At 34.3% G+C, this 25,581-nt stretch overlaps 1 protein-coding gene across 1 annotated transcript in view; it reads right to left on the bottom strand.

Moving 5' to 3' along the window:
- Positions 1–1,180: 1,180 nt before the first annotated feature.
- Positions 1,181–25,581, bottom strand: part of LOC144237628 (uncharacterized) — an 88,163-nt gene continuing 63,762 nt past the window's right edge. The window contains exon 3 of the mRNA XM_077771327.1: positions 1,181–1,254. Coding sequence (XP_077627453.1) covers positions 1,181–1,254 — 74 coding nt within the window. The remainder of the gene's footprint in view (positions 1,255–25,581) is intronic.

The following is a 25,581-nucleotide window of genomic DNA, read 5'->3' as shown; positions in this document are numbered from 1 at the left end:
AACGTACAGTGTCATATCACTTTCAGGTATACAATACAGTGATTCAATACTTCCATACAATACCTGGTTCTCATCACAAGAAACACCCTCCTTAATCCCCATCATCTACTTTACCCACCCACCCCCACTTCCCCTCTGGTAACCATCAGTTTGTTCTGTATAGTTTAGAGTTGTTTCTTGGTTTGCCTCCTTTCTCTCTCTTTTTTGTAAACTCTTCGTTCGTTTTCTTAAATTCCATTTATGACTGAAATCATGTATTTGTTTTTCTCTGACTAACTTATCTCATTTAGCATAATATTCCCTAGCTCCATCCCTGTCATTGTAAATAGCATCACTTATTTCATTCTTTTTTGTGGCTGAGTATATGTATATACACTTACACCTTCTTTATCCATTCATCAGACAATGAACATTTGGCTGATTTCCATAGATTGGTTATTATAGATAATGAAGCTAAAAACTAAGAGTTCATGTATCCTTCTGGATTAGTATTTTTGTATGTTTTGGATAAATACCTAGTAGTCCAATTGCTGGATTGTAGGGGAGCTCTTTCTTTAATTTTTTAAGAGAGTCTCTATATTGTTTTTGAGTGGCTGCAACAGTTTGCATTCCCATCAACAGTACAGGAGGGTCTCCCTTTCTCCACATCCTTGGCAACACCGGTTGTTTCCTGCAGAGTTGATTTTAACCATTCTGACAGGTGTGAGCCAATATCTCTTTGTAGTTTTGATCTGTATTTCCCTGGTGATGAGTAATGTTGAGCATCATTCCATGTGTTTGTTGACCATATGTATGTCTTCTTTGGAGAAATGTCTATTCATGTCTTCTATACATTTTTAAATAGATTATTCATTTTGGGGGGGTGCCACTGAGTTTTACCATTCCAGACTTCAAGTTATATTACAAAGATGTAGTGACTAAAACAGTATGGTACTGGCACAAAAACAGACACTAGACCAATGGAACAGAATAGAAAAGACAGAAATGGACCCACAATTATTTGGTCAATTATTTTCAACACACAGGAAAGAATATCCTATGGGAAAAAGTCCCTTCAACAAATGGTATTGAGAAAACTGGACAGCAACATGCAAAAGAATGAAACTGGACCACTTTCTTACCCCATACACAAAAATAAATTCAAAATGGATGAACAACCCAAATTTGAGACAGGAAACCATCACAATTCTAGGGGACAATACAGGTAGCAACCTCTCTCCATTGGCTGTAGTATCTTCTTTCTAGATACGTGTCCTGAGGCAAGGGAAACAAAAGCAAAATGAACTTCATCAAAATGGACTACATTAAAATAAATCCTTCTGCACAGTGAAGGAAACAATCAGCAAAACTAAAAGGCAAATGAGGAATGAGAGATGATATCTGCAAATGACATATCCAATAAAGGATTGTGTGAAACAGTTGAGTCACTATGTTGTACACCTACACGTATTATTACACTTGTATGTTAATTAAATGGGATTTAAATAAAAACTTAAAAGAGGTTAGTATCCAAAATATATAAATTAAGAGATACTTTTAAAAGTGAAAGAGATGCTATCTATGATATCTATGTTCTTCCTCAGAGGCAAATTGTGCCAATTGTCAATAGAAGATACACAGCCACTATATTTAAATTATTTCTTACAGTCAAGGCTTTTGATTTCTTTTTATTTTCGTTTATTTTTTTTATGTTTCATAATGTTTGACTGTTAGTATCAGGTTATGCTACAATAATGACCATTAGACAATATTAATCTATTTTATATAAATCTCTGGTAGTGTTCTTATCTTCTCAAGTGGAAAACTAACACAAGAAATGTGGGAAATATTTGTTTCCAGAAAGCTTTTGCATTTGTTTTTGTTTATCTCTCCTCCCATTAGGTTACATACTCCTTTAACTGGCATCAGGGTGTTAGCTTGGCCATATCGTATCTTCTACATTGCACTGTACTTGTTAGTTTGAAATGATCAAACTAACTGGACTCAGTTCATGTTTTGGACACATGAAGTCAACTTTATCTCTTCCAGTCTTGGAGAACTCTTTCCTGAATTGATGCTGGCATGTTTACATAGATCAGAGGAGAGTAAACGAAGGGAAATAATTTTTTTAATTGTAAAATAAATATATTTGGAATCTTACATTCTAAAAGAATATACTCTCTCGTATACATAGAATGTAAATTCTCTATTTACAGAATGGTAACTAGAGTCCAGAAATGAGAAGAGAAGGAAGAAGTTAGAGATAGTGACTAAATCAAAGATAACCTTTTATTTAAAAAAAAAAAAAAGAGCTTGTGTAATCTGTAAAATAATGAATATAGTGGTACGTTCATAGAGAGGTATCTTTTATTAATTAATACTTGTGACTGAAATCTTTTTGTAACATTGCTTTATTTTATTGGTATGAGTCTATAATGAAACAGTATGAGACAGAGAAAGGAAAAATGATGGTAAAGGCAATGGTTTGAGTTTTTTGTTTGTTTTAATTTTTGCTTTGCATAAAAGAACCATTAATTGAAAGTCTGTTTATCACATTTCTGTTTTATTACTTATCGCTGATGCGCAGAGAGGCTTCCTTAAGAAATATGACAGAAGAGAATCCTGTGCAAAGGATTATAAGTATTGACTTTGCAAGGACACTTTGATCTACCAAAATTATATGCCTTTTGTTGGAAAAGTCAGAAGCTTTCCATTTTATAATCCCAATTGTCAGTTTATGCTTTTGTTTCTAGTTAGGGGCAGAAACAGCAGTTTTTAAGGAGTTCAGGGCTGGCTATAATGTAATAAAACTGTAAGCTCTCCTTTACAATGCAGAACTATCTGAAATTCTTACAGGCCATGTTCAGAATATGGAATGTGTAGCACAATGTTTCTGTTTTTCCTTGAAAGAACATACTAATGATAATTTTGTTAGAGGGTTCACTGTGTACTCTGCTCATTTGACCACTCTAGTAGATTGCTCTAAATTAACTCCATGCTCTTTTATGTTCTTCTAGTCCAGGGGTCAGTAAACTTTGTTCTGTAAAGAGCCACATAGTAAATATTTTAGCTTTTGCTGATCCTATGGTCTCTGTTGCAAGCACTCAACTAAACCTCTTATAGCACAAAAACAGTCATAAGCAATACAGTAAGAAATGAGTGTGGGTATGTTCAATAAACAAAAATGCATTAAGAATAAAATTTGAATTTCATGTACTTTCCATGTGTCATGTATACTAGTTTTCTTCTTCAACATTTTCAACTACTTAAAAATGTAAAAGTTATTTTAATCTTTTGGTTGTATAGAAGCAGGCAGTGGGATGGACTTGGTTCATGCCCCATAGTTTACTAACCCTTATTCTAGTCAAACTTACATCACATGTTATGATTTAATTAACCAGTTTCCCACTGTCCTATAAACTCTCAGGACTTTTGCACTTCATCTGAATCGCTTTTTGGTTCTTTGTTATTAAATGAATAAATGAATGAATGAATGAATACATTGAGGAAAAATATGTTCATAATTGTGTGAATACTTCACACATGTCAGTGGCAGACTCTAGAGCTGGAAAGTATGTTGTGCTATCTGATTAAGATGCTGCTATCCCAGAAGAGTCTTCAACTACTGCTTTGTAGGGAAGTATTATTGAATTTATGTTCATTCTCTGTGTTTATATGCAAGTTAAATTTTATTAATAAAACAGCATTCTCCCAGTGGAAAATGCTGAGAAAACTGTGGCAAGGAACAGAAAAGAGTGGAGTTCAAAACAAATTAGTCAATGGATTTGAAATGATGCACTGCATTGATTTGTCTCTTAAGTTCTGAGAACCTATCAATTTAATTCTTTCAACGTAGCAAATTGCTCTTTTGCATTATTTTTCAGACTTTCCACAGGGAAAAACATACCAAGTGTGTGTGTGAGAGAGAGATTAGACTTTAATAGCCTACATGCCTTTTTAATTCTTTTATTTTTCTAATATAAAGGAGAACAATAGTATATTTCTAATGCTTTATCTCTGTTGATTAATGCTATTATATTCTTAGTTCCTTTCTGTCTCAAATCATTTATGTTTGATAAGGTTTTTTTCTTTCTCTTAAATTAATGTAATGTGTCAAAGATATTTTCCCTTACTCTTCAATGAATATTAAAAATATGTTGAGAGAGAGAAACATTTAACCTTTGTTGGAATATCTTATCCTTGGGTATACTCATTGTTATAAAACCAATTTGTAAACGTGGTCTAGTTTTCCAAGAATGCTTTTCATGCATCTGGAATACTCACAGAAATGTTGTTATGTTCCCAACATCTTGGGAACAATTCTTTGTTTCAAATACCCAGCACATAAAGTATCCTGTGTCCTCCAATTATGTATCCTATAGACAGGTAGAAAATGCTCTAAAAACCTCATTCCAAAAGCCTTGTACCTACACGATTGCCTCTAAAAGACAAACATTTTAGCTGAAACTTTTCAAAAAGCCACGCAACAAATTATACTTTTCTCTACATAATGCCTTTATAATTGTGTGAATTTCAATGATATATTTATATCTTTCTCTGTGTGATGATTTGTCAAAGAGATTAAAGTCCTCATCATGCCTAATGTATGTCTAAAATAAAGATGAAGTCACTAAAAGGGTTTAAATAAGACCAAAATATGAATGTCTTGAATAATTTCTAGACCTAGCAATGCCCCCCACTTTATGGAACACCTTAGGAAAACAGTGGAAAGGTAGGGTTTATAACCATTCTCTTCTCCGTACATGTCATCTGGCAAATATCATCATCCCAAATCATTTATAGGAATGGCCCAACTCAAGACTGATGAATGGGGGAGTGGTGATATACTGGCTTTGATTCATTGCCTGAGCTCTTCTGGCTTACCTTTTATCTCCCTTTCATTCTTTTTGACGTCTCCCTTGAGTTTTTATAATTCTTCTTTGGACTGTGCTTTTTTTCATGCTTAAAGATTTTATTTAAGTTCTAGTTAGTTAATATACAGTATAATATTAGTTTCAGGAGCAGAATTTAGTGATTCATCACTTATATGTAATACTCGGTGCTCATCACAACAAGTTCCATCCTTAATACCCGTCAGCCATTTAGACCATCTCCCTATCCACATCCCCTCCCCCAACTCTGTTTGCTCTTTATAGTTAAGAATGTTTTATGGTTTGGGTCATCTGGATGGCTCAGGTGGTTAAGCATCTGACTTGAGCTCAGGTCACGCTCTCACGGTCCATGAGTTTGAGCCCTGCACTGGGCTCTGTGCTGACATCTGAGTCTTGAGCCTGCTTCAGATTCTGTGTGTGTGTGTCTCTCTCTCTACCTCTCAAAAATGAATAAATGTTAAAAAAAAATGGAAAGAAAAAAAGGATGATTTATGGTATGCTTCTCTTTTCCCCTCCATGTTCATCTGTTTTTTTTTTCTTAAACTCCACATATGAATAAATCATATAGCATTTGCCTTTCTCTAACTGACTTATTTCGCTCAGTATAATACACTCTAGCTCCACCCACATCATTGCAAATGGCAACATTTCATTCGTTTTATGGCTGAGTAATATTCCACTGTGTGTATATATATGACATCTTCTTTATCCATTGGTCAGTTTATTGTGGGATCCTGTTTCAAAACCTTCATTCAATAGGGCTGCCTGGGTGGCTCAATCGGTTAAACATCCGACTTAAACTCAAGTCATCAACTCAGGTTATGATCTCATGGTCTGTGGGTTCCAGCCCCACGTTGGGCTCTGTACTGACAGTTCAGAGCCTGGAGCCTGCTTCAGATTCTGTGTCTCCTTCTCTCTTTGCCCCTCCCCCACTCACACTCTGTCTCTCTCTGTCTCTCAAAAATGAATAAATGTTTAAAAAAATTGAAAAACGCCTTCATTTAATGTGTTGAAACAATTTTCTAAAAACAATTGCAGAGGGAAAGGAGGTAGAAGATGGACAAAAGGAATTAAAATTAGTAGAAGATACAGACATCCAGTTATGGAATAAATAAATTACAAGGATGAAAGGTAAAGTGTAGGGAATACAGTCAATGGTACTGTAATAGCATTGTATGATGACAGATGGTAGCTACACTTGTGGTGAGCATAGTATAACATATAGAGTTGCCAAATCACTATGTTGTACATCTTAAACTAATGTAACATTATATGTCAAATATACTTCAATTATTTAATTTAAAAAACAAAACTAAATACAATTGCATATAATTTTCATCTTTTCTTTCTTCTATTTGCTATTCTTCATCTGCCATCCATTTATCTTTTACTTTCCTCTTCTTTTTTTGTAACATTATACAGATCTTGTATTGATTGCTTTGAGATTACTCATAGATAAAGAACTAATGATTTAGAGATTCATGTGCAAAGCAGTGTTCCAAGCTAAGAAGAATTCCCATCATGACCAAATACTTTTTGCCTTAGTTTTTAGTCTCCCTAGATAACAGAGATAGGCATATTATCATTTTTCACAATGAAAAGTCTGTCTTCTTCCCAATGCCAAATGGACACATTCATACAATTCCTTGGTTTGCAACCTCATACTGATCATCATAGCTAAACCTGCTCCAAGTCAGCTCCTACCATCAACCAGCAGACTATATTCTCTTTCTTATAAACACATGATTTACAACTTGCTTTTCATGGTAAGCCTTTCACCTGTGAGAAATATGCATCAGTAGGCATTTTCTATTATAAGACGCACTAGAAATTTCTTTTGATTTCTACCTGTAGGAAATTAAAGATGATGTTCCTTTGCCAAATCTCCCTAATTTATGGTTTAACATAAAAAAAATATGTTAGATGTCTTCTAAATTACATTTATTTCTCTTTTTCTCTTCTTTTTAAATAATTTCCTCTAAAAGCAGACATGCCAAATTAACACTATCATTAAACTGGAAGTCTTCCACTCAGCTCTTCTGACACAAATGTTAGTGTTATTTTGTCAAATTTTCAACTTCTTTTGGATATTATTGACTTTATTATCTTTCAAAAGAATGTTACATTTCCAGCTTTTTGAAAGTCCAGAATATGCCTCTGAGATTATAGTAGTAAAATACATATTAAAATGCATCCACAAACTCTGATCATATATTCTCTTTTCTTGGAAGATTTTTAAAACTTTATTGAAAAGTAATAAACAGATGTATAGCATATATTTAAAATGTACAACATATGATTTGATATATATATAGAGACATTATGGAATGTTTACCAAGATGATAATAATTAACTAATCTATCATCTCACATAGTTAATTCTGTGTGTGTGTGGGTGTGTGTGTGTGTGTGTGTGTGTGTGTGGTGAGAACTTCTAAGACCTACTCTCAGCAAGTTTCAAGTATGTAATACTATATTATTAACTATAGTCACCATATTGTACATTAAATACTCAGAACTTATTCTTCACATAACTGAAAAGTTTTATCCTTTGATCTACATCACCCTATTCCCCCTTATCCCCAGCCATGGTAACCATGATTATATTTTGTGTTTCTATGAAATCAGCTAGTTTTTGTTGTTGTTGTTGTTGTTTTAAGGTTCTTCATGTAAGTGATACAGTACAGTATTTATTCTTTTTCTGTCTGGCTTATTTCATTAGCATAATACTCTTCAGGTTCATCCATGTTGTCACAAATGACGGAATTTACTTCTTTTGTTATGGCTGAATAATATATATATATATATTTATATGTATACATATATACATGTATAATGTATAGATATTTCATTGTGTATATATGGCACATTTTCTCTATCCATTCATCTGTCAATGTAAAATTTGATAGTTCCTATATATTGGCGATTGTGAAAACTGCTGCAACGCACATGGAAGTACAGATATCTCTTCAGGATATTTTGTTTCCTTTGGATATATAATCAGAAGTAGTATTTCTGACTATATAGTAGTTCAATTTTTAGTTTTTTCAAAAACTACCATACTGTTTTCCATAGTGGTTACACCAATTTACATTCTCATGTTATGTCAGATATTTGTTTTGTCATTTTCTAGATTTTTTTTAAATGAGGTGAGCTTCACAGAACATGTACTTAACCATTTTAATGTGAGCAACTCAGTGCCATTTAGTAAACTCAATATCCAGCCAACACCCCTATCCAAACAAAACTTCTTCATTACTCCTCAAAAAAAAAACCAAACAATTCTGTATTCATTAAATAGTCACTACTCATTTCCCCCTTACTCTCCAGATTCTAGGAACATCAATCTGCTTTCTGTGCCTATGGATTTGTCTATTTTGCATATTTATGTAAATGAAGTTGTATAATTATATTATTTTAAAAATATATTTTGAAAATGATTTGATGAAAATGGTGTCAAAATGGATGTTAGAATCCCTAGATTTAACTCTTTATTCTTCCACATAAATTTACACAAATGATGACTTCATCAAAATTTAATTTCTTTTCAGCTTGAAAACTGTATACCCATTAATTAATAATCTACCATTTGTAGACACCCAGTGTCCCTGAGCTCTCTATTGGTAGAAACATAACATTAAGCAAGTTTCTTAAACATGTTCTTAGTCTTTACATAAAATGTTGTCATTTATTCCTGTATTAGATTGAAAAAGTAAATTAACAAATGATGATCACATCATTACTTTCACGGCATACAGTATTAAAATAGTTCTGAGGTAAGTCAGCAACTCCATGAAACATAATCACATTTGTGGAGGAGTCCCAGAAGAATAAGAGAAAGCAAAGCAGGCAGAAAATTTACTTTAAAACATTGCTCAAAATCTCCCTAATCTGAGGAAAGAAACAGATATCCAGATTGAGTAAGCACACAGAACTCTCATCAAAATCAACAAAAAGCTGGCCAACACCAAGACATATTGTAATTAAATTTGCAAAAATCTTAAAAGCAGCAAGACAAAAGTAGTCCTTAACCTATAAGAGAAAACTCATATGGGTAGCTAGAGATTTCTCAACAGAAAACTGGCAAGGAAGAAGACTACGACATGATATATTCAATGTGCTGCATGGGAAAAATCTGAAGCCAAGAATACTCTATCCAGCAGGGCTATCATTCAGAATAGGAGGAGAGATAAAGAGGTTTCCAGGCAAACAAAAACAAAAGGAGTTAGTAATCACTAAACCAGTCCTTCAAGAAATATTAAAGAGGACTCTGAGTACAAAGGAAATACCAAAAGTGACAAAGACAGAAAGGATCAGAGAAAAGGTCCAGAAACAACAAAACAAATAATAAAATGGTAATAAATACATATTTATCAATAATTACTTTGAATGTAAATGGACTAAATGCTCCAATTAAAAGACATGCAGCATCCAAATGGATGAAAGTCAAGACTCATCTAAATGTTGCTTTCAAGTAGTGCATTTTAGACCTAAAGATGCCTTCAGATATAAAGTGAGGGAAAGGAGAACCTTTTGTTTTTAGTTTCTCCAGTTTTTATTTAAATTCCATAACTGTAGTTAATGTACAGTGTAATATTACTTTGGGGTATAAAATTAAGTGATTCAACATTTACATACAAAATTCAGTGCTCATCACAAGTGTGCTCCTTAATCCCCATCACCTTTAATCCATCCACCCATGAAAATGAGGGGTTAGAGAGACATTTAACACACAAATGAATGTCAAAAGAAGCTGAAGTAGCAATACTTATATGAGACAAATTAGACATCAAAACAAAAAGTTTAAAAAGAGATGAAAGGTAAAGGGGACAATCCAACAAGAAGAGATAACAATTGTAAATATTTATGCACCCAACATAAAGCACCCAAGTATGTAAACAGTTCATAACAAACTTAAGAAAACTAATTGATGGACATTTACACTCTTTCCATGATTTGGCTATTGTTGAAAGTGCTTCTATGAACATTGGGGTACTGATGAATGGATCAAGAAGATGTCGTTTATCTATACCATGGAATACTACATGGCAATGAGAAAGAATGAAATCTGGCCATTTGTAGCAACATGGATGGTACTAGAGAGTGTTATGCTGAGCGAAATAAGTCAGGCAGAGAAGGACAAATATCATATGTTTTCACTTATAAGTGGAACAGGAGAAACTTAAAAGAAGACCATGGGGTAGGAGAAGGGGAGAAAATAGTTGGGGAGAGGGAGGGAGGCAAACCATGAGATTCTTGAATACTGAGAACTGAGGGCTGATGGGAGTGAAGGAGAGGGGAAGAGGGTTGATAAGCATGGAGGAGGACACTTGTTGGGATGAGCCCTGGGTATTATATGGAAACCAACCTGACAATAAATTATGAAAGAAAAAACAAACTAATTGATAATAATACAAAACTAGTAGGGCACTTTAAAGCCCAACTTATACTGACTAAATACAAAATAAACAAGGAAACAATTGCTTCAAATGACACACTGGACCAGAAGGATTTAACAGAAAAATTCAGAACATTCTTTCCTAAAACAGTGGAATACACATTCTTTTCAAGTGCACATGGAGCATCCTCCAGAATAGATCACATATTTAGGTCACAAAATGGCCTCAACAAATACAAAAAGATTATTATTATGACAAAGTATATGCCAACAAATTGGACAACCTGGAAGAGATGGATAAATTTCTAGAAACATATAAATTACCAAAACTTGGTAATAAACAAGGAAGAAATAGAAATAAAAAGCTTGAACAGACTGATAGCCAGCAAAGAAATTGAATCAGTAATCAAAAATCTCCCAACAAACAAAACACCAGGGCTAGATAGCTTTCCAGGAATTTCTATCAAACATTTAGAGAGGCGTTAATACTATTCCTCTCAAGCTATTCCAAAAAATAGAAAAGGAAAGAAAAGTTCCAAACTCATTCTATGTGGTCAGCATTACCCTAATTCCAAACTAAGACAAAGACTCCACTAGAAAAGAGAACTACAGGCCAAAATACCTGATGAACATAAATCTAAATATTCACAACAAAATACTAACAAATAGAATCTAACAGTACATTAAAAGAATCATTCACCACAATCAAGTGAGATTTATTTATGGGATGAAAGGGTGGTTCAATATCACAAATCAATCAATGTGATAACACCACATTAATAAAAGAAAAGAACCATAGGAGCATTTCAATAGATGGACAGAGAGTATTTGACAAAGTACAACATACATTCATGATAAAAACCTCAATAAAGTGGGGACGGAAGGAACATAACATAATAAAGTCCATATATGAAAACTGTTGGAGACTGAAACTGCACAGGTCATCCCTGATGGCAAGGCCCAGGGAAAAACCTGTGGGAAAGGACTGCAAGGCAGTCAGAACAACCCCCTGAAGAATTCTTCTTCTCTGCTTAGTCTGTGCCTTTACTGTCACTTCTGCTGTTAGTCTATTCTAGGGTTAATATGAAACCAGAATCACCCAAAGTTCCCCCTCTTCCTCCAAAATGGAATGTACCTAAATATCATGCCCATCCCCTCAATCAGATGTTGTCTAATGAATATTGTAGCAATTAGCAAAATTGGAGACAGTCCGGTACGCATGGTGTCTATAAGAGACCTAGAATTCATTTTTCTTGTATGGGTCTAATTGCCAGTAAGAATACATATTATGCCATAAGCAGAGACGAAAACAAGACTTACTAGTTTTGGAGGACTTTCTCAGAAAAGTGTTAGAGAAATATTTGCCTGCTGACCTCAAGACTGTGAGACAACTTATGGATTGTTCTGGCCAGAGAATGAGATTGGTAAATGAAGAGAACCAATTCTAGTTGATCCATGTAAAACATTTCCATACCTCCTCTATGATAAATGTCGACACTGTTCTTTCTTAGTAAGGGGTTCTGAGACTCTATTACCCATAACCGCGGGTACAAGCATATCCTGTTTTTGCATGCCCACTGAATTTAAACAATCAAAGGGCACTTTGTTTTCGTGCATTCTGGTTATATGCTTCACTTATTTCCTGCCATGTGTAGTAAAGAATATGTAGAACTTTGTTATGACTACCTGGTTAAATTTTATCAATTTAAGTAGAAATCTTGTACTGTGAAATCACTGTTGCTAAGAACATTTAGAAATATTAAATCCCATGACTGTTTTCAAAAAATGTAAATTGTTTAAGCATGATTGTTTGGATTTGCTATATAAAAACTCTAAGCTGGAAAATAAATTTCAGCAGGCCACCTGAAGAGTCTGGCTCCATGTCTTCTTCGCCAACTCCAACCATCACTCTCCGGGTCAACCTGGCTTGCAGAGGCCTGCAGAAAACCCCACAACTTATTCCATCCTCAGTGAGAAAAACTCAAAGCTTTTTTTCTATCATTAGGAACAAAACAGGGATGCCCACTCTCACCACTGATATTTAACATAGTACTGGAAATCCTAGCCTCAGCAATCAGATAACCAAAAGAAATAAAAGGCATTGAAATTAGCAAGGAAGATTACAGATGACAAGATACTCTTAGAAAACCCAAAAGACTCCACCAAAAACTTGCTAGAACTGATATGAATTCAGTAAATTTACAGGATACAATATCAATGTACAGAAATCTGTTGCATTACCATACACCAATAATGAAGCAGCAAAAAGAGAAAACAAAGACTCACTCTCAGTTATAATTGCATCAAATACCATGAGACATCTAGGAATAAACCTAATCAAAGTGGTGAAAGATTGATTCTGAAAGCTATAAAACACTGATAAACGAAATTGAGGGACACATGAGTGTCTCAGTCAGTTAAACATGTGACTCTTGATTTTGAGTCAGGTCATGATCTCATAGTTTGTGGGATTGAGCCCCGCATCAGAATCTGGGCTGATGGCCCGGAGCGTGATTGGGATTCGCTCTCTCTCTCCCTCCCCCTCTGCCCTTCTTCCCCACTTGTATTCTCTCCCTCTCTTTAAATAAATAAACATTTTTAAAAAGATATTGAATATGACACAAAGAAATAGCAAAACATTCCAGGTTCATGAATTGGAAGAAAAAAGTTAACATGTCTATACTACCCAAAGCAATGTACACATTTAATGCAATCCCTACCAAAATACCAGCAGCATTTTGGGGGCACCTGGGTGGCTCAGTCAGTTAAGCATCCAAATTCGGCTCAGGTCATGATTTCACGGTTCGTGGGTTCAAACCCTGCATTGGGCTCTGTCTGACAGCTAGCTCAGAGCCTGGAGCCTGTTTTGGCTTCTGTGTCTCCCTCTCTCTCTAACCCTCCCCTGTTCACACTGTCTCTCTCTATCTCTCAGAAATAAATAAAACATTTTTTAAAAATTAAAAAAATACCAGTAGCATTTTTCACAGAGTGAGGACAAACGTTAATAAAATGTGTATGGAACCACAAAAGACCCTATATAGCCAAAGCAGCCTTGAAAATCAAAAGCAAATATACAGAACTATGTCAACAATCCTCCCTGTAAGTATCCTAAATATACTGAATTTTATAAAATAAAAAGTTATATTAAAAATATTAATGACAGACACCACATTAGAGGTGTTGATTATAATCCCATTATTAATTGGATATTCCACTGTAAGTAAGGCTGGATTCCTTTGAGGACCAAAAAATAAAATAAAATGTATCCAGGTTATTGAGTCAAAACTTTTCAGCAAATGATGTTAAATTTACTTAGCTACAAAATTAATATTTGCCTCCTCCAAATCACATCCTTTAAGATGCCACTATTCAACTCTTTGAAGATGCCAGTGTTTAACGCTGCTATTCAGAAGTAGTCTGTTTTAGTAAATCTCTGTGCTTTCTTTTTATTAATAAAATGACCACAAATAGACATTTGAAAGAGTTTAACAAACTCAACCTCTAACAACTCTTCTCTTCAGAACTCAGAAAGAAGTTAATGATGTTTAAAATCATATGATAGCTTGGATGTAAGATTTTAAATCTTGCAACATATTACAGTCTACTTTATATTACAATTGTTGCAACTCATGCCTTATTTTCTCTACTAAGCTAAAGTCTCTGGGCCCAGGGTCATGCCTAACTCATTTTCACATAACCTGTGCTGCCTCCTTTGGAGTTTAGCACATTATGGTCACTTAGAATTCACTAATTTTTCATGTTTGTGCCCTACTGAGTTCGTAATGTTCAATAAAGCTGTTACCAAGTTTTATATGGAATCTACCTAGGAAAGGAGCAAATTTTAAATTATAGTTTTAGATAAGCAATTTTGTAGTGGTATCAAGGAAGTTAAAAAAAAAAAACTTCTTAAATGCTGTAAGAACAAATCAGATCAGATAATTCACATTCCAAATTTCTGAAACCATCCTGATTATTGGCACTAGGGCAATTGAGTCCCAAGCTTCTTGATTTCAAGACTGAGCCATTGTTGCCTTGACTGGCAATAACTTAGGAGAAAAGGAAACCTTCTTATTCCTTTTAGTCAGCAGGACTTTACCATGAACGGCTTACTGTGAAGTCTATGTCCTTGTCCCTGTCCTTGTCCTTTATGGATGAGTTTGCAGTGACTTCCAGAGACCAGAGTTATGAATATATATTAAAGCAATTTTCTCATAAATGTTGTGCAAGTCAGATTTCAGTCACAGAGTTTAACTTATCCTTCTCTAGTTTTAGTTGTTGCTTTTCACACACATATGTACACACACACAAAGGGGCTTGCTGATGAAAAGACCATAAGTTAATACTGAAAAAGATAGGCTATAAATAATTTCAATCTATAAAGAATTCTTCTCTAGAACTGAGAAAGAAGCTGATAATCTTTAATGGCATATGACACTGTGATATAAGATTCTAATAGCATGTGGCATACTACAATCTATTTTATATTGTAATTTTGAAACACAATGCCTTATTTCCTCTATTAGGCAAAATCTATTATGACTAGTGCCCATCTTTTAAAAATCTACATCTTTTGTTTGGTGTATTGATTCAATCTAGCTAAGTTAAACTATCCTTCTCCAAATCTTCCTGTATGGTCCCAGGTGGGGTAAAGTTGGAAGACAGAGTGAGACAGTGCCATTTTGCTCTGAAGGCACCAGGGGCTCTTCAAATTTATTCTTTTGACCCTGATCTGCCTTCTTGCCTTGGGGCACTGGGAAGCAGTCAGGCAGAATTCTTCCAGATTCCACTGGACTGCCTTCTTTAATAATGTCCCTGGACAGATTGGCCTGCAGCATTGAGGCAAAGGGTGCCTGCTCCTTCTCCAGGTCACCTTCATCATCAAAGCTGCAGGTGGTGAGTTGTGCAAATGTGTTAAGGAAACTTGACTCGAAATTGGAGTTGGGAAGTGATGAGGGAAGGACTCTCACATATGTCTCACATTTGGAGGCTTCCATGGTCCAGCAGGAAAAAGAAAGATTTCCTTTCCCCTGGCAGCAGAAAGTTGTCCATGCCTGGAGCCAATGACAAGCCACTACCTCGAACTCTCATTTTCTTCTGACAAACCTTTATTCAAAATAACCCCTGCCAACTTTTCCTTTCTTTTATAAAAAGATGCTTCCCCTCCTTGTTCTCTGGACTTGCCTATGGTTTGCTATAGTTTGCTTGTCCCAAATTGCAATTCCTCCACTATTCCTGAATAAACTTGATTTTGCTCACCAATCACTTATATTTTTTCTTTTAAAAGACTGACAGTAAAAGACACAGCTTCTATTTTATCTTCACTGATCCCATTTTACCCTCACACTCCTTTAATTCATTGGAACTTTTTTTTGAGAGAGAGAAAGAGGAGGTACAAGTGAGAGAGAGAGAAAAAGAGAGAGAGAAGCAGGGTTCACCTGAAGCAGGGCTTGTGTTCACCTGGAATGGGGCTCAAGCTCACCCTCTGCAGTACTCAACATCACAAACTATGAAATCATGACCTGAACCAAAGTCAGATGCTTAATTCACTGATCTACCCAAGTGTGCTGGACCTTTTCTTCTTGACTGCAGCTTTACAGCAACTTCAGACCCACAATCAGATACAAAAGCAAAATTTTCCATACTGTTTTAAAATCTATGTTAAAATTCTACACTCATTAATAAATTCCATGTTTCATATCATTCATGGTTGTTCTACTTGCCCATTCAAGCCCATAGTTTGCAAGCATAAGTTCTAATGCCCAAATATACTTTTCTAATACCGAAATATGCTAGTTTTGTACTAATACAATCACAGCCTTTTTAAAAAGGCCTACTAGTTCACTTAAAGGAAATTTATGAAAAATACTATTTCATTTTTAAAAATTTTTAAATGTTTTTTATTTATTTCTGAGAGAGAGAAAGGCAGCATGAGCAGGGGAGGGTCAGAGAGAGAGGGAGTCACAGACTGAAACAGGCTCCAGGCTCTGAGCTGTCAGCACAGAACCCGACGTGGGGCTCAAACCCATGAAAGGTGAGATCATGACCTGAGCCAAAGTCGGATGCTTAACCGACTAAGTCACCCAGGTGCCCAGAAAAAATACTGTTTCTTAAATAAAGCACAAATAATTAACAGACAAGCTCATATAGAAAAGTGAATTTCAGATAACATGAAAGTTTTAACTGAGAAATTCCTCAATGTCTATGTTATTCTTTATTTTCAAGCTAATTTTGCTTAGGTCTATCCTTAAGCTATGTTTTCATAAATACTCAAGGGAAACAAAATTTCTGATACTTGACCTGTTTTAAAATATCTTTGATCTCATGACTGTAATAATTTGGGTGGGGATAGAGTTCTTCATTTAAAATCATTTTAACCTCAGAATGTTCAAGAGCTTGTGCAATTACCTTTCAATAAACATTCTTCTTTTAATGTTTTATATTTATTTTTGAGAAAGTGTGTGAGCAGGAGGAGCAGAGAGAGTGGAGGACAGAGGACCCGAAGCACGCTCTGTGCTGAGAGCAATGAGCCCAGTTCAGGGCTTGAACTCACAAACCATGAGATCATGATCTGAGCTGAAGTCGGACACTCAACTGACTTAGCCACCCGTGCCTCTTATAAATATTCTTAATCGTGAAAATAATAGTGTAAGTCTTTTTGTCATTGTGGTTTCCCTATATGTTGCCTTGAAGTCACTTAGAATTCTCTTTCCTTCCTTGGTATCGTAAATTCTTACTATGATTTGTAGGGTGTATCTCTATTTACTCTTCCTTGCCATTTGATAGGCTCTTTCAATTAAAGGTCCTGTCTTTAGGATGTTTTCTTCCTTTATTAATTTATTTAATAATTATTTTCCTTTTTTTTACCTCTATATCCTCTTTTTGGAATTTTTAATATTTAGCTATTTGATGTCTCAAATTACACATTTAATTATTTTATCTTTCCTTCCATATTTTCCATGACTGTTGGTTCTTACTCTGGAAGATTTACTCAACACTTGTTCTCTTTTTAGGTTCTAAAGAACTTTTTAAAATTTTCTTCCTGTTTAACCTACTGAAAGAAGATATATCTTGCAAATGATATGTTTGATAAGGGGTTAGTATCCAAAATATATATAGAACTTATCAAACTCAACACCAAGAATTCAAATAATACAGTTAAAAAATGGACACAGGACCCGAATAAACATTTTTTCTAAAGAAGACATACATTTGGCCAATAGACACATAAAAAGATGTTCAACATCACTAATCATGAGAAATGCAAATCAAAACCACAATGAGCTAGAACCTCACACCCCTCAGAATGGCTAGTATCAAAGACAAAAAATAACAAGTGTTACTGAAAATGTAGAGAAAAGGGAATCCTTGTGCACTGTTAGTAGGAATGTAAATTGATGCAACCACCGAGGAAAAGAGTATGGAGGTCCCTCAAAAAATTAAAAATAGAAATACTATGGGGCGCCTGGTGGGCTTAGTCGGTTAAGCGTCCGACTTTCGCTTAGGTCATGATCTCGCGGTTCGTGGGTTCGAGCCCCGTGTCGGGCTCTGTGCTGACTGCCAGCTCAGAGCCTGGAGCCTCTTTCAGAGTCTGTGACTCCCTCTCTCTCTGACCCTCCCCTGCTCACGCTGTCTCTCTCTCTCTCTCTCTCTCCTAAAAATAAATAAAACATTAAAAAAAAATAGAAATACTATGTGATCCAGTAATTCTGCTACTGTGTACTTACCCAAAGAAAACTAAAGCACTAAATCCAAAAGATATAAGCACCCCTATGTTTATTGCAATATTATGTATAATAGCCAAGATATGGAAGAAACCCAAGTGTCCATCCATACATAAACGAATAAAGAAGATGTGATAAATAAATACACAATGAAATATAACTCAGCCCTAAAAGTGAATGAGATCTTGCCATTTGCAACAACATGGATGCACACAGAAGGTATTATGCTAAATTAATTAAGTCAGACAGAGATTTCAGTTATGTTAATTAAGTCAGACCATATGATTTCACTTATACATGGAATTTTTTTTTAAAAAAAAGGAACAAATGAACAAATAAACAGATTCTTAAATAGGGAGAACAAATTGGTGGTTGCCAGGAGGAAGGTGTGTTGGGGGAGGGGCAAAATAGTAAAAGGGATTCAGATATGCAAACTGCCAGTTATAAAATAAGTCCCAGAGATGAAAAGTACAGCAGAGGAAATATAGTCAATAATATTGGTGACAATGGTGACTACACGTATTGTGGTGAGCACTAAGCAATGTATAGAATTGTGGAATCACTATGTTGTACACCTGAAACTTAATATAACATTGAATGTCAACAATACTTCAATAATAAATTAAATTTTTTTCTTCCTGTTACTTTTTATGATACTTCTTTATAGGTATTCAGGATCTTTTCTAATCTCACTCAGGATGTTAATCAGTTTTTTAGGCTTATAGTTTGCTCTATCACATAGACTTGTTTCCTTCAGAATTAGATATTCCCTTTTGTTTTGTTTGTTTTTAAACTTATGCATTCATAAGTTTTCCTTAGAATTTTGTATTCTTCAGTTTTTATGTGCTATAGACTGAATGCTTATGTCCCATCCCCCCCAAACACATATGTTGAAATCCTAACCCACAATATGATGGTATTAGAGAGTGGGGTCTTTGGAAGATAATTAGATCATGGGGTGGGGCTCTCATGAATGGGATTAGTGCCTTTATAAGAAGAGACCGCAAAGTCTGATTCTGCTATGTTCCATGTGAAGATACAATAAGAAAAAAAAGATCTGCTAATGAAGAAGTGTGTTCTCACTAGACACTGAATCTACTGGCACCTTGATGTTGGACTCCTCAGCCTCCAAAACTGTGAGATATAAACGTTGTTTAACCCACCCAGTCTATGATATTCTGTTATGGCAGCCCAAATTGACTAAGACACCGCTAACACTTGAGAGTGAAAGAAAACAAAATCTACCCAGATGCTACATAGATATAAGTAAATTCACTGAAAAGTACCTTTTACCTGAGCATGACTGCAAGCTAGCCGCTATTACACATGGAGTACCCAAACTACCATCAGAAGCAGAGAAAGACTTAACCTGATGGTACCAATGCTAGCTTAAGGGGCCCTAGTTTCCCTGGAGATATATATATATATATATATATATTTTTTTTTTAAATAGTTCTTTTCAGAAAAAGCTTGTTTACTGATTTGTCTTCATTAAAATATAGTTTCAACAGGGGCACCTGGGTGGCTCAGTCAGTTAAGTGTCCAACTTCAGCTCAGGTCATGATCTTGTGGTTTGTGGGTTCGAGTCCTGCATCCGGCTCTGTGCTGAGAGCTTGGAGCCTGGAACCTGCTTCGAATCCTGTATCTCTCCCTCTCTTTGTCCCTCCCCTGCTCATGCTCTGTCTCTTTCTTTCTCTCAAAAATAAATAAACATTATAAACAAACAAAAATTAAATAGAATGTAGTTTCAACATTAAGTTCCAATTTGATTACAGCTATTCTAGCCATTACATCTGTAATCCAACCTGGCATAAGAAGGAAGAGAGGAGAAAGACACACCTCTCACTAACATGCACACCAAGAAATTACATATACCACCTTCATTTACATCTCACTGACCACATGTCTTCACATGGCCATACCTTACTAAAAGAAGGCTGGTAATTTAGTAATTACTGGTCAGCTAAATTTCAGGGATGTCATTGATGATGAAGAAAGGGAAATGGCTATTAGAACATAATTTCTAATTGCTATCACATCAAAGAACTAATGATTATAAGCAATTAGGAAGTGTAGGAAAAAATAAATTAACATTTAAAAAATATCCAGCATAAATTGCATATTCATGTCCCAGAAAATTACATAAATGGTATCTCAATCAATCTTTACAACAACTCTGCATCAAAAGTATTACCATTCACAATCAATAAGTGTTACCTTGATTTGAAAATGTTAGGTAGTCTGATTCTTTTAGGTTTTTATTTTTATTTTTAGAAGCATAGAAAGCAGGGAAGAGGGGCAGAAGAAGAGAAAGAAAAAATCTTACACAGGCTTCACACTCGGTACAGAGCCCCATATGGGGGACGATCTCACAGCCTTGGAATCATGACCTGAGCTGAAATCAAGAGTCAGATACTCAACTGACTGAGCTACCGCAGCACCCCAGACAGTCTGATTCTTAACCCTATGTTCATTTTCATGTGACAGATTTTAGTCCAGCATTCAGACATTTAAAATATTAGAAAAAAAGGTGAAAATATTTGTAAACTACCTCAGTTGAATGTATGTTCTACTTAACCAAACATACACTATGATACCATGACAATATCTTAAACCATATTCCCATCAAGTAACACTCCTATACACATATTTACATAGTTTAATTCAGGACATATGACAATGCAAAATAATACTGACTATATTCAGATAAGATGCATATTTTATTCCAATTATATATGAAAACATAAATTTGCTTAATGACAAAATCTGTCTTGGATATTAAAATTCACAGAAATATGATTTCTTGAAAAGATGTACAAATGGAAAATTCTGTTATGAAAAAATGCAAGTTTGAAATGTAGGCATGTATTTCAATACCTTCATTTAGTATCCAGTCTTTTTAATGTTTTTCTTTTTTTAAGTTTTTAATTAAATACCAGTTAGTTAACATACAGTGCAATATTAGTTTGTTGTTATAATACAGTGATTCAGTATTTCCATATAACACCCAGTGCTCATCACAACAAATGCACTCCTTAACCCCCATCATAAGGCAAATATTTTTATTCTTAAAAAAGCTTTCTGCATACATATCTACATACATCATATTAAAAATGCTGCCATATACTTCCCTCTTACGACTGCTTTTGCTGTATCCTAAAGGTTTTGGACTGTATTGTTTTCATTTTCTTTATTTCAATGCATTTTTAAAAATTTCTTCTTTGATATCCTATATGACCCATTCATTCTATAGGAGGATATTCTTTAACTTCTACGTATTTGTGGTCTTTCAAATTTTTTTCTTATGGTTCACTTCAAGTTTCATAGCATCCTGGTTAGAGAGTATGCGTGGTATGTTCTCAACCTTTTTGTACTTGTTGAGGCCTAATTTGTCACCTAGAATGTAATTTATTCTGGAGAATGTCCCACGTCCGAAGAATTTTTAAATTTGAACTGCAGTTAAATTAAACGCTTCAAGTAGTCCACAATGTAAAAATAAAGATTTGGGGTTAGTTACTTGCTAAGTATATTTAAAACATATAAAAATTAAATTTTCTTTAGAAAATACCCCTGAATCATACAAAAAGAAAAACTGTGTAGTAGATTTTTTTTCCCATTTCTGCTATTCAACACTGGTTTGTCATGACAGCGTCTTCTCTTCCCACATGAGTTTTGGCATGAATAAAATAAAGTTAATCCAGAAAAAGCATAAAACTTTAGATGTTTACATAAAAAATTAGAGATCTAAAATAATTGAGCATGAGAGTCTCAGAACAGTGATAAAGTGCAATTTTCAAGTATTCAAGAAGAATATTTATGTAAGAGATGAAAGGAAGAAATAAAACCCTCGTGTGAGTTGAGGTAAAAGTTATATAAAAATTGTACATATTCAACCATCATTAATGGTATTGCCATATTTGGAGCACTTTTTAAAAAAATAATAATTCAATGCATTTAAGGAAACATATTCTTATGTATCCCCTCAAGGTCTTTATTAAAATTAAAAATAATCTAAAACTTTGACTTTTATATCAAATAGCTGAAATTACTCTTTTTTTTGGTCAATTTCCTTACTGACCTTTAGAAAAGTCTATATACCGTTAAATATAGGTGCAGTATTAATTCTCCTTTAGTAAGTAAAAGAAAAGAAGTGGAGTGTTATCAGGAGCAATACAACCTATAGAAGATAAACTTCAGAGGTCTACAGTTTCTTGAATTAGTTGTAAAAGTGAAAAACACAAGACCTAATTCTGCACACATTGCTATTCTTTTATCTTGATTCTGAGACAGCCCATATATGTAATCGCTTACTAATTAGCACCTGACTGTTTATCGTCAATTCTAAAACAAATATTAGGGGCGCCTGGGTGGCTCAGTCGGTTGAGTGGCTGAGTTCAGCTCAGGTCATGATCTCATGGTTCGTGGGCTCAAGCCCCACGTCAGGCTCTGGCCCCGCCTCGGGCTCTGGCCCCGCATCCGGNGTCATGCTGTCTCTCACTCTCTCTCTCTCAGAAATAAATTTAAAAAATTAAAAAAAATTAAAACAATGTTACATTCAACAAACTAGTTGAAATTACACAAAGCCATTGATGTATAGCATTAAATATGCTCTTAACAAATAATTTACTTAATTTAATACTGTCATTTATTATAATTTTGTTTTCTTTGCTTCCTTTGGAAATGCTATGTGTTATTAATCATAAATACTATACTAAAAGGATTTCTAGCCCGAAAATATAAGAAGCGTTGATAGTTATACCTCTTAGAGGAAACTACCTTTTTGTTCTTGTGTTTAAGAATATAGCACTTTAAAAACAGACGTAATAAATCTGAAAACAAGCTGATCATTTTTACATCATGACTTGCATGTTCAAACATTAAGGAAAAGTTCTCAGATTAATGAAATCTCTCCCCTTTAAGCACTCAAGATACTTTACAAGTACTCTCATTAAACATTATATTATCCTTGTGTGGAAGACGATGGGTATGATAATGACATTTCTTTTAAGGTAAAAATAATCCAGTCGAAGGGATTCTAAATGATGCATTCTTCTCAGACTGCAAATCAGGATTGGAATTAAGATAAACCTCATTGACTTCTAGTTTGTTTTATTTTGTTTAGTTTCAGTCCATTTAACTCTTGACACCTTGTAAATTTGATTATTGATCCATAATTTTCTGGTATAATTATTTTTAGTCATTTTTTATCTCCTCAAATGATCATGAAAAATAAAATGAGGTTAAATTTGAAAAACATTATTTTGATGTATTATGGGTGGTATTTTCACTGTTTGTGAATACAGATATAAAGGATGGATATTATATATATATATAACAAAACTTTGATCATACTCTAATATTTTTTCAAGAAAAATGTGTCCAAGTTACCATTTTAACATTATAATGAAGTAGTAATTGACGTCCATATCATTAGTCAGGTAAACTATTGTTTATTCAGTAGCTATGAATAAGGTGGAGAATTTTTAATTTGTACATTACATGAAACAAAAAGGAATCAGTTAACAAAGGCTTTGGTTTCGGGCTTTCCAGGGACACAGTTACTGATATATTTCATATTTCAAAGGGTTTCAACAAAGGTACAAACAATACTACCATTTTCTATGAGTACTGGGTACTTACAGAGCATTCAATCCCACAATTTTTTGGATTGAAATAATGTAAGTGTAGTGTAAGTACACTGTTTCAGTCATTTATCAGTCCAAGGCTGCATAATACTATAGAGTCCTTGACATGAAATACTATCAAGGAACTTGTACAGATATACTTATATGACAGGTAAACAAAATTCATCAGGTTTTATATATATTTCTTGATCTGGCTTCTGAAGGTTCAGATTAATGTGCTGTTCATATTGATGTTTCTGAACTAAGGAATAAAACTTTGCTGCTCTGAATATAAAATACCAAACAAACAAAAATGCACCAAAAAAAACCTTTAACCTTTACTTTTTACATAATTCATCAAAAATACTGATATTAATACTGAAATTTTCATGTGATCTCAGAACACTTATATTCTGTTATATTGGGTTTATATATAAACCTGCCTCTCTGCACTGTAATTCACTAAAATGGGGAATTACAGAGATCCTCGATGACATAGGTTTTAATGTTGCTATATCAACAGCCTTTAGCAAGTCCCTGAATGACTGGTTTGATAACCAAAATTACACATTAATAGCTGAACATCCTAGTTTCTAGCAAGGGCATATGTTTGCTGGTGAAGTTCTCAAATATTCAGAACTTTTCTGGAATGCTTATTTTAGAAAGTATTTTTCTTTTTTTTTTTCCCTCAAATTCACCATTACTATTTGTCTCTCTCAGGCTTGTCCCAAAGAATAGGGTCAATAAATTCCAACCTTTTCTCTTAAACTTCAGGTCTGCAATATTTTAGTAATGCAAATCTAAGATACTAGTAATCATGATTATATATACTCTCAATTTAATTTCCACTGGAAAGTAAGAGTTGATCATTGCTATCTAATTTAAATATATATGTACACATATATATGTGTATATGTATTATACACATGTATAAAAATATGTAATATATGTAAAATATGTAAAAATTTAAGACATTAGCAACCTCTATGAGTTTCAAGAATTTGCATTTTCTTGACTGCTACTGAATTAGAGCACCATCTAATATATACATTCTGGTAAAATGTATATAATATATATTGCCCATGTATTTAATGGGTTATTATCTTTTTCTTACCAATAGGTAATGTTCCTCATATATTGCCATTATCAGTCCTTCGCCTCTAGCTTTATGACTATTTCCATTACCATCTCCAACAAGCCCCATCTTTATATCTTTGCTAGACCCAAAATTCATCCACTTCGAATCTTAATGCCCAGTGTTAGAGACCAGTAATTGTGCTGCCTTGCTGTGAATTACAGTCCCAGAATCAGCTTCCCAAATGAGTTGCTGCTAAAGAAGTATTTCTCAAAATAGCCCATTAACTCATTTCCCTTGCTGAAAACAGAGTAATATTTTAATGCAAGTCTGAGCATGATGATCTATTTTAAAATCCCTCAATGGCTTTCCATTGTTATTACGATAAAGACCAAATTCACAATTGTTCACAAATTCTGACTCAATCTGTTCCCCTCCATAATGCTTCAGCTTCTCACAGAAATCTTTTCTTTATTCTTGAGTCTACCACCTGCTCCCTTCCCTTCAGAGTTGCTTTTCTTCCAACTCCCTTACTTAAACTACCAACTTAAATACCACTTTCTCAAAGAAGGCTTCATTCCTCTCTCAAACTGGGTCGGTACTTCACTAAAGTCTCTCAGAACACTCCTCTTAAGACTTTCTTATCTCAGCTGGGATTGCCTAATCATTCATGCAGTATCTTTTAGTGAATTTTGTTTCTTTTAGGCTGTCATTATGAGGGCATGAACATCACCTGTCTTGTACATTCTTGAAGTCTCTTTTGGTACTATGAAGTTTAGTACATATGGTCAATACTCAATGGAATAAATAAAAGGATAGTCAATGTTATGCAACAAAATGTCATAACAGATTAAAGAGTTTTCTCTACTGCATGAATGTCGAAGAGACTTAAT

This window comes from Crocuta crocuta, unplaced genomic scaffold (assembly GCF_008692635.1).
Source record: "Crocuta crocuta isolate KB4526 unplaced genomic scaffold, BGI_CrCroc_1.0 scaffold235, whole genome shotgun sequence".
Lineage (NCBI taxonomy): Eukaryota > Metazoa > Chordata > Mammalia > Carnivora > Hyaenidae > Crocuta > Crocuta crocuta.
The sequence above is the reverse complement of the archived record's forward strand: the minus strand, read 5'-3'. Positions and strand labels throughout refer to the sequence as shown.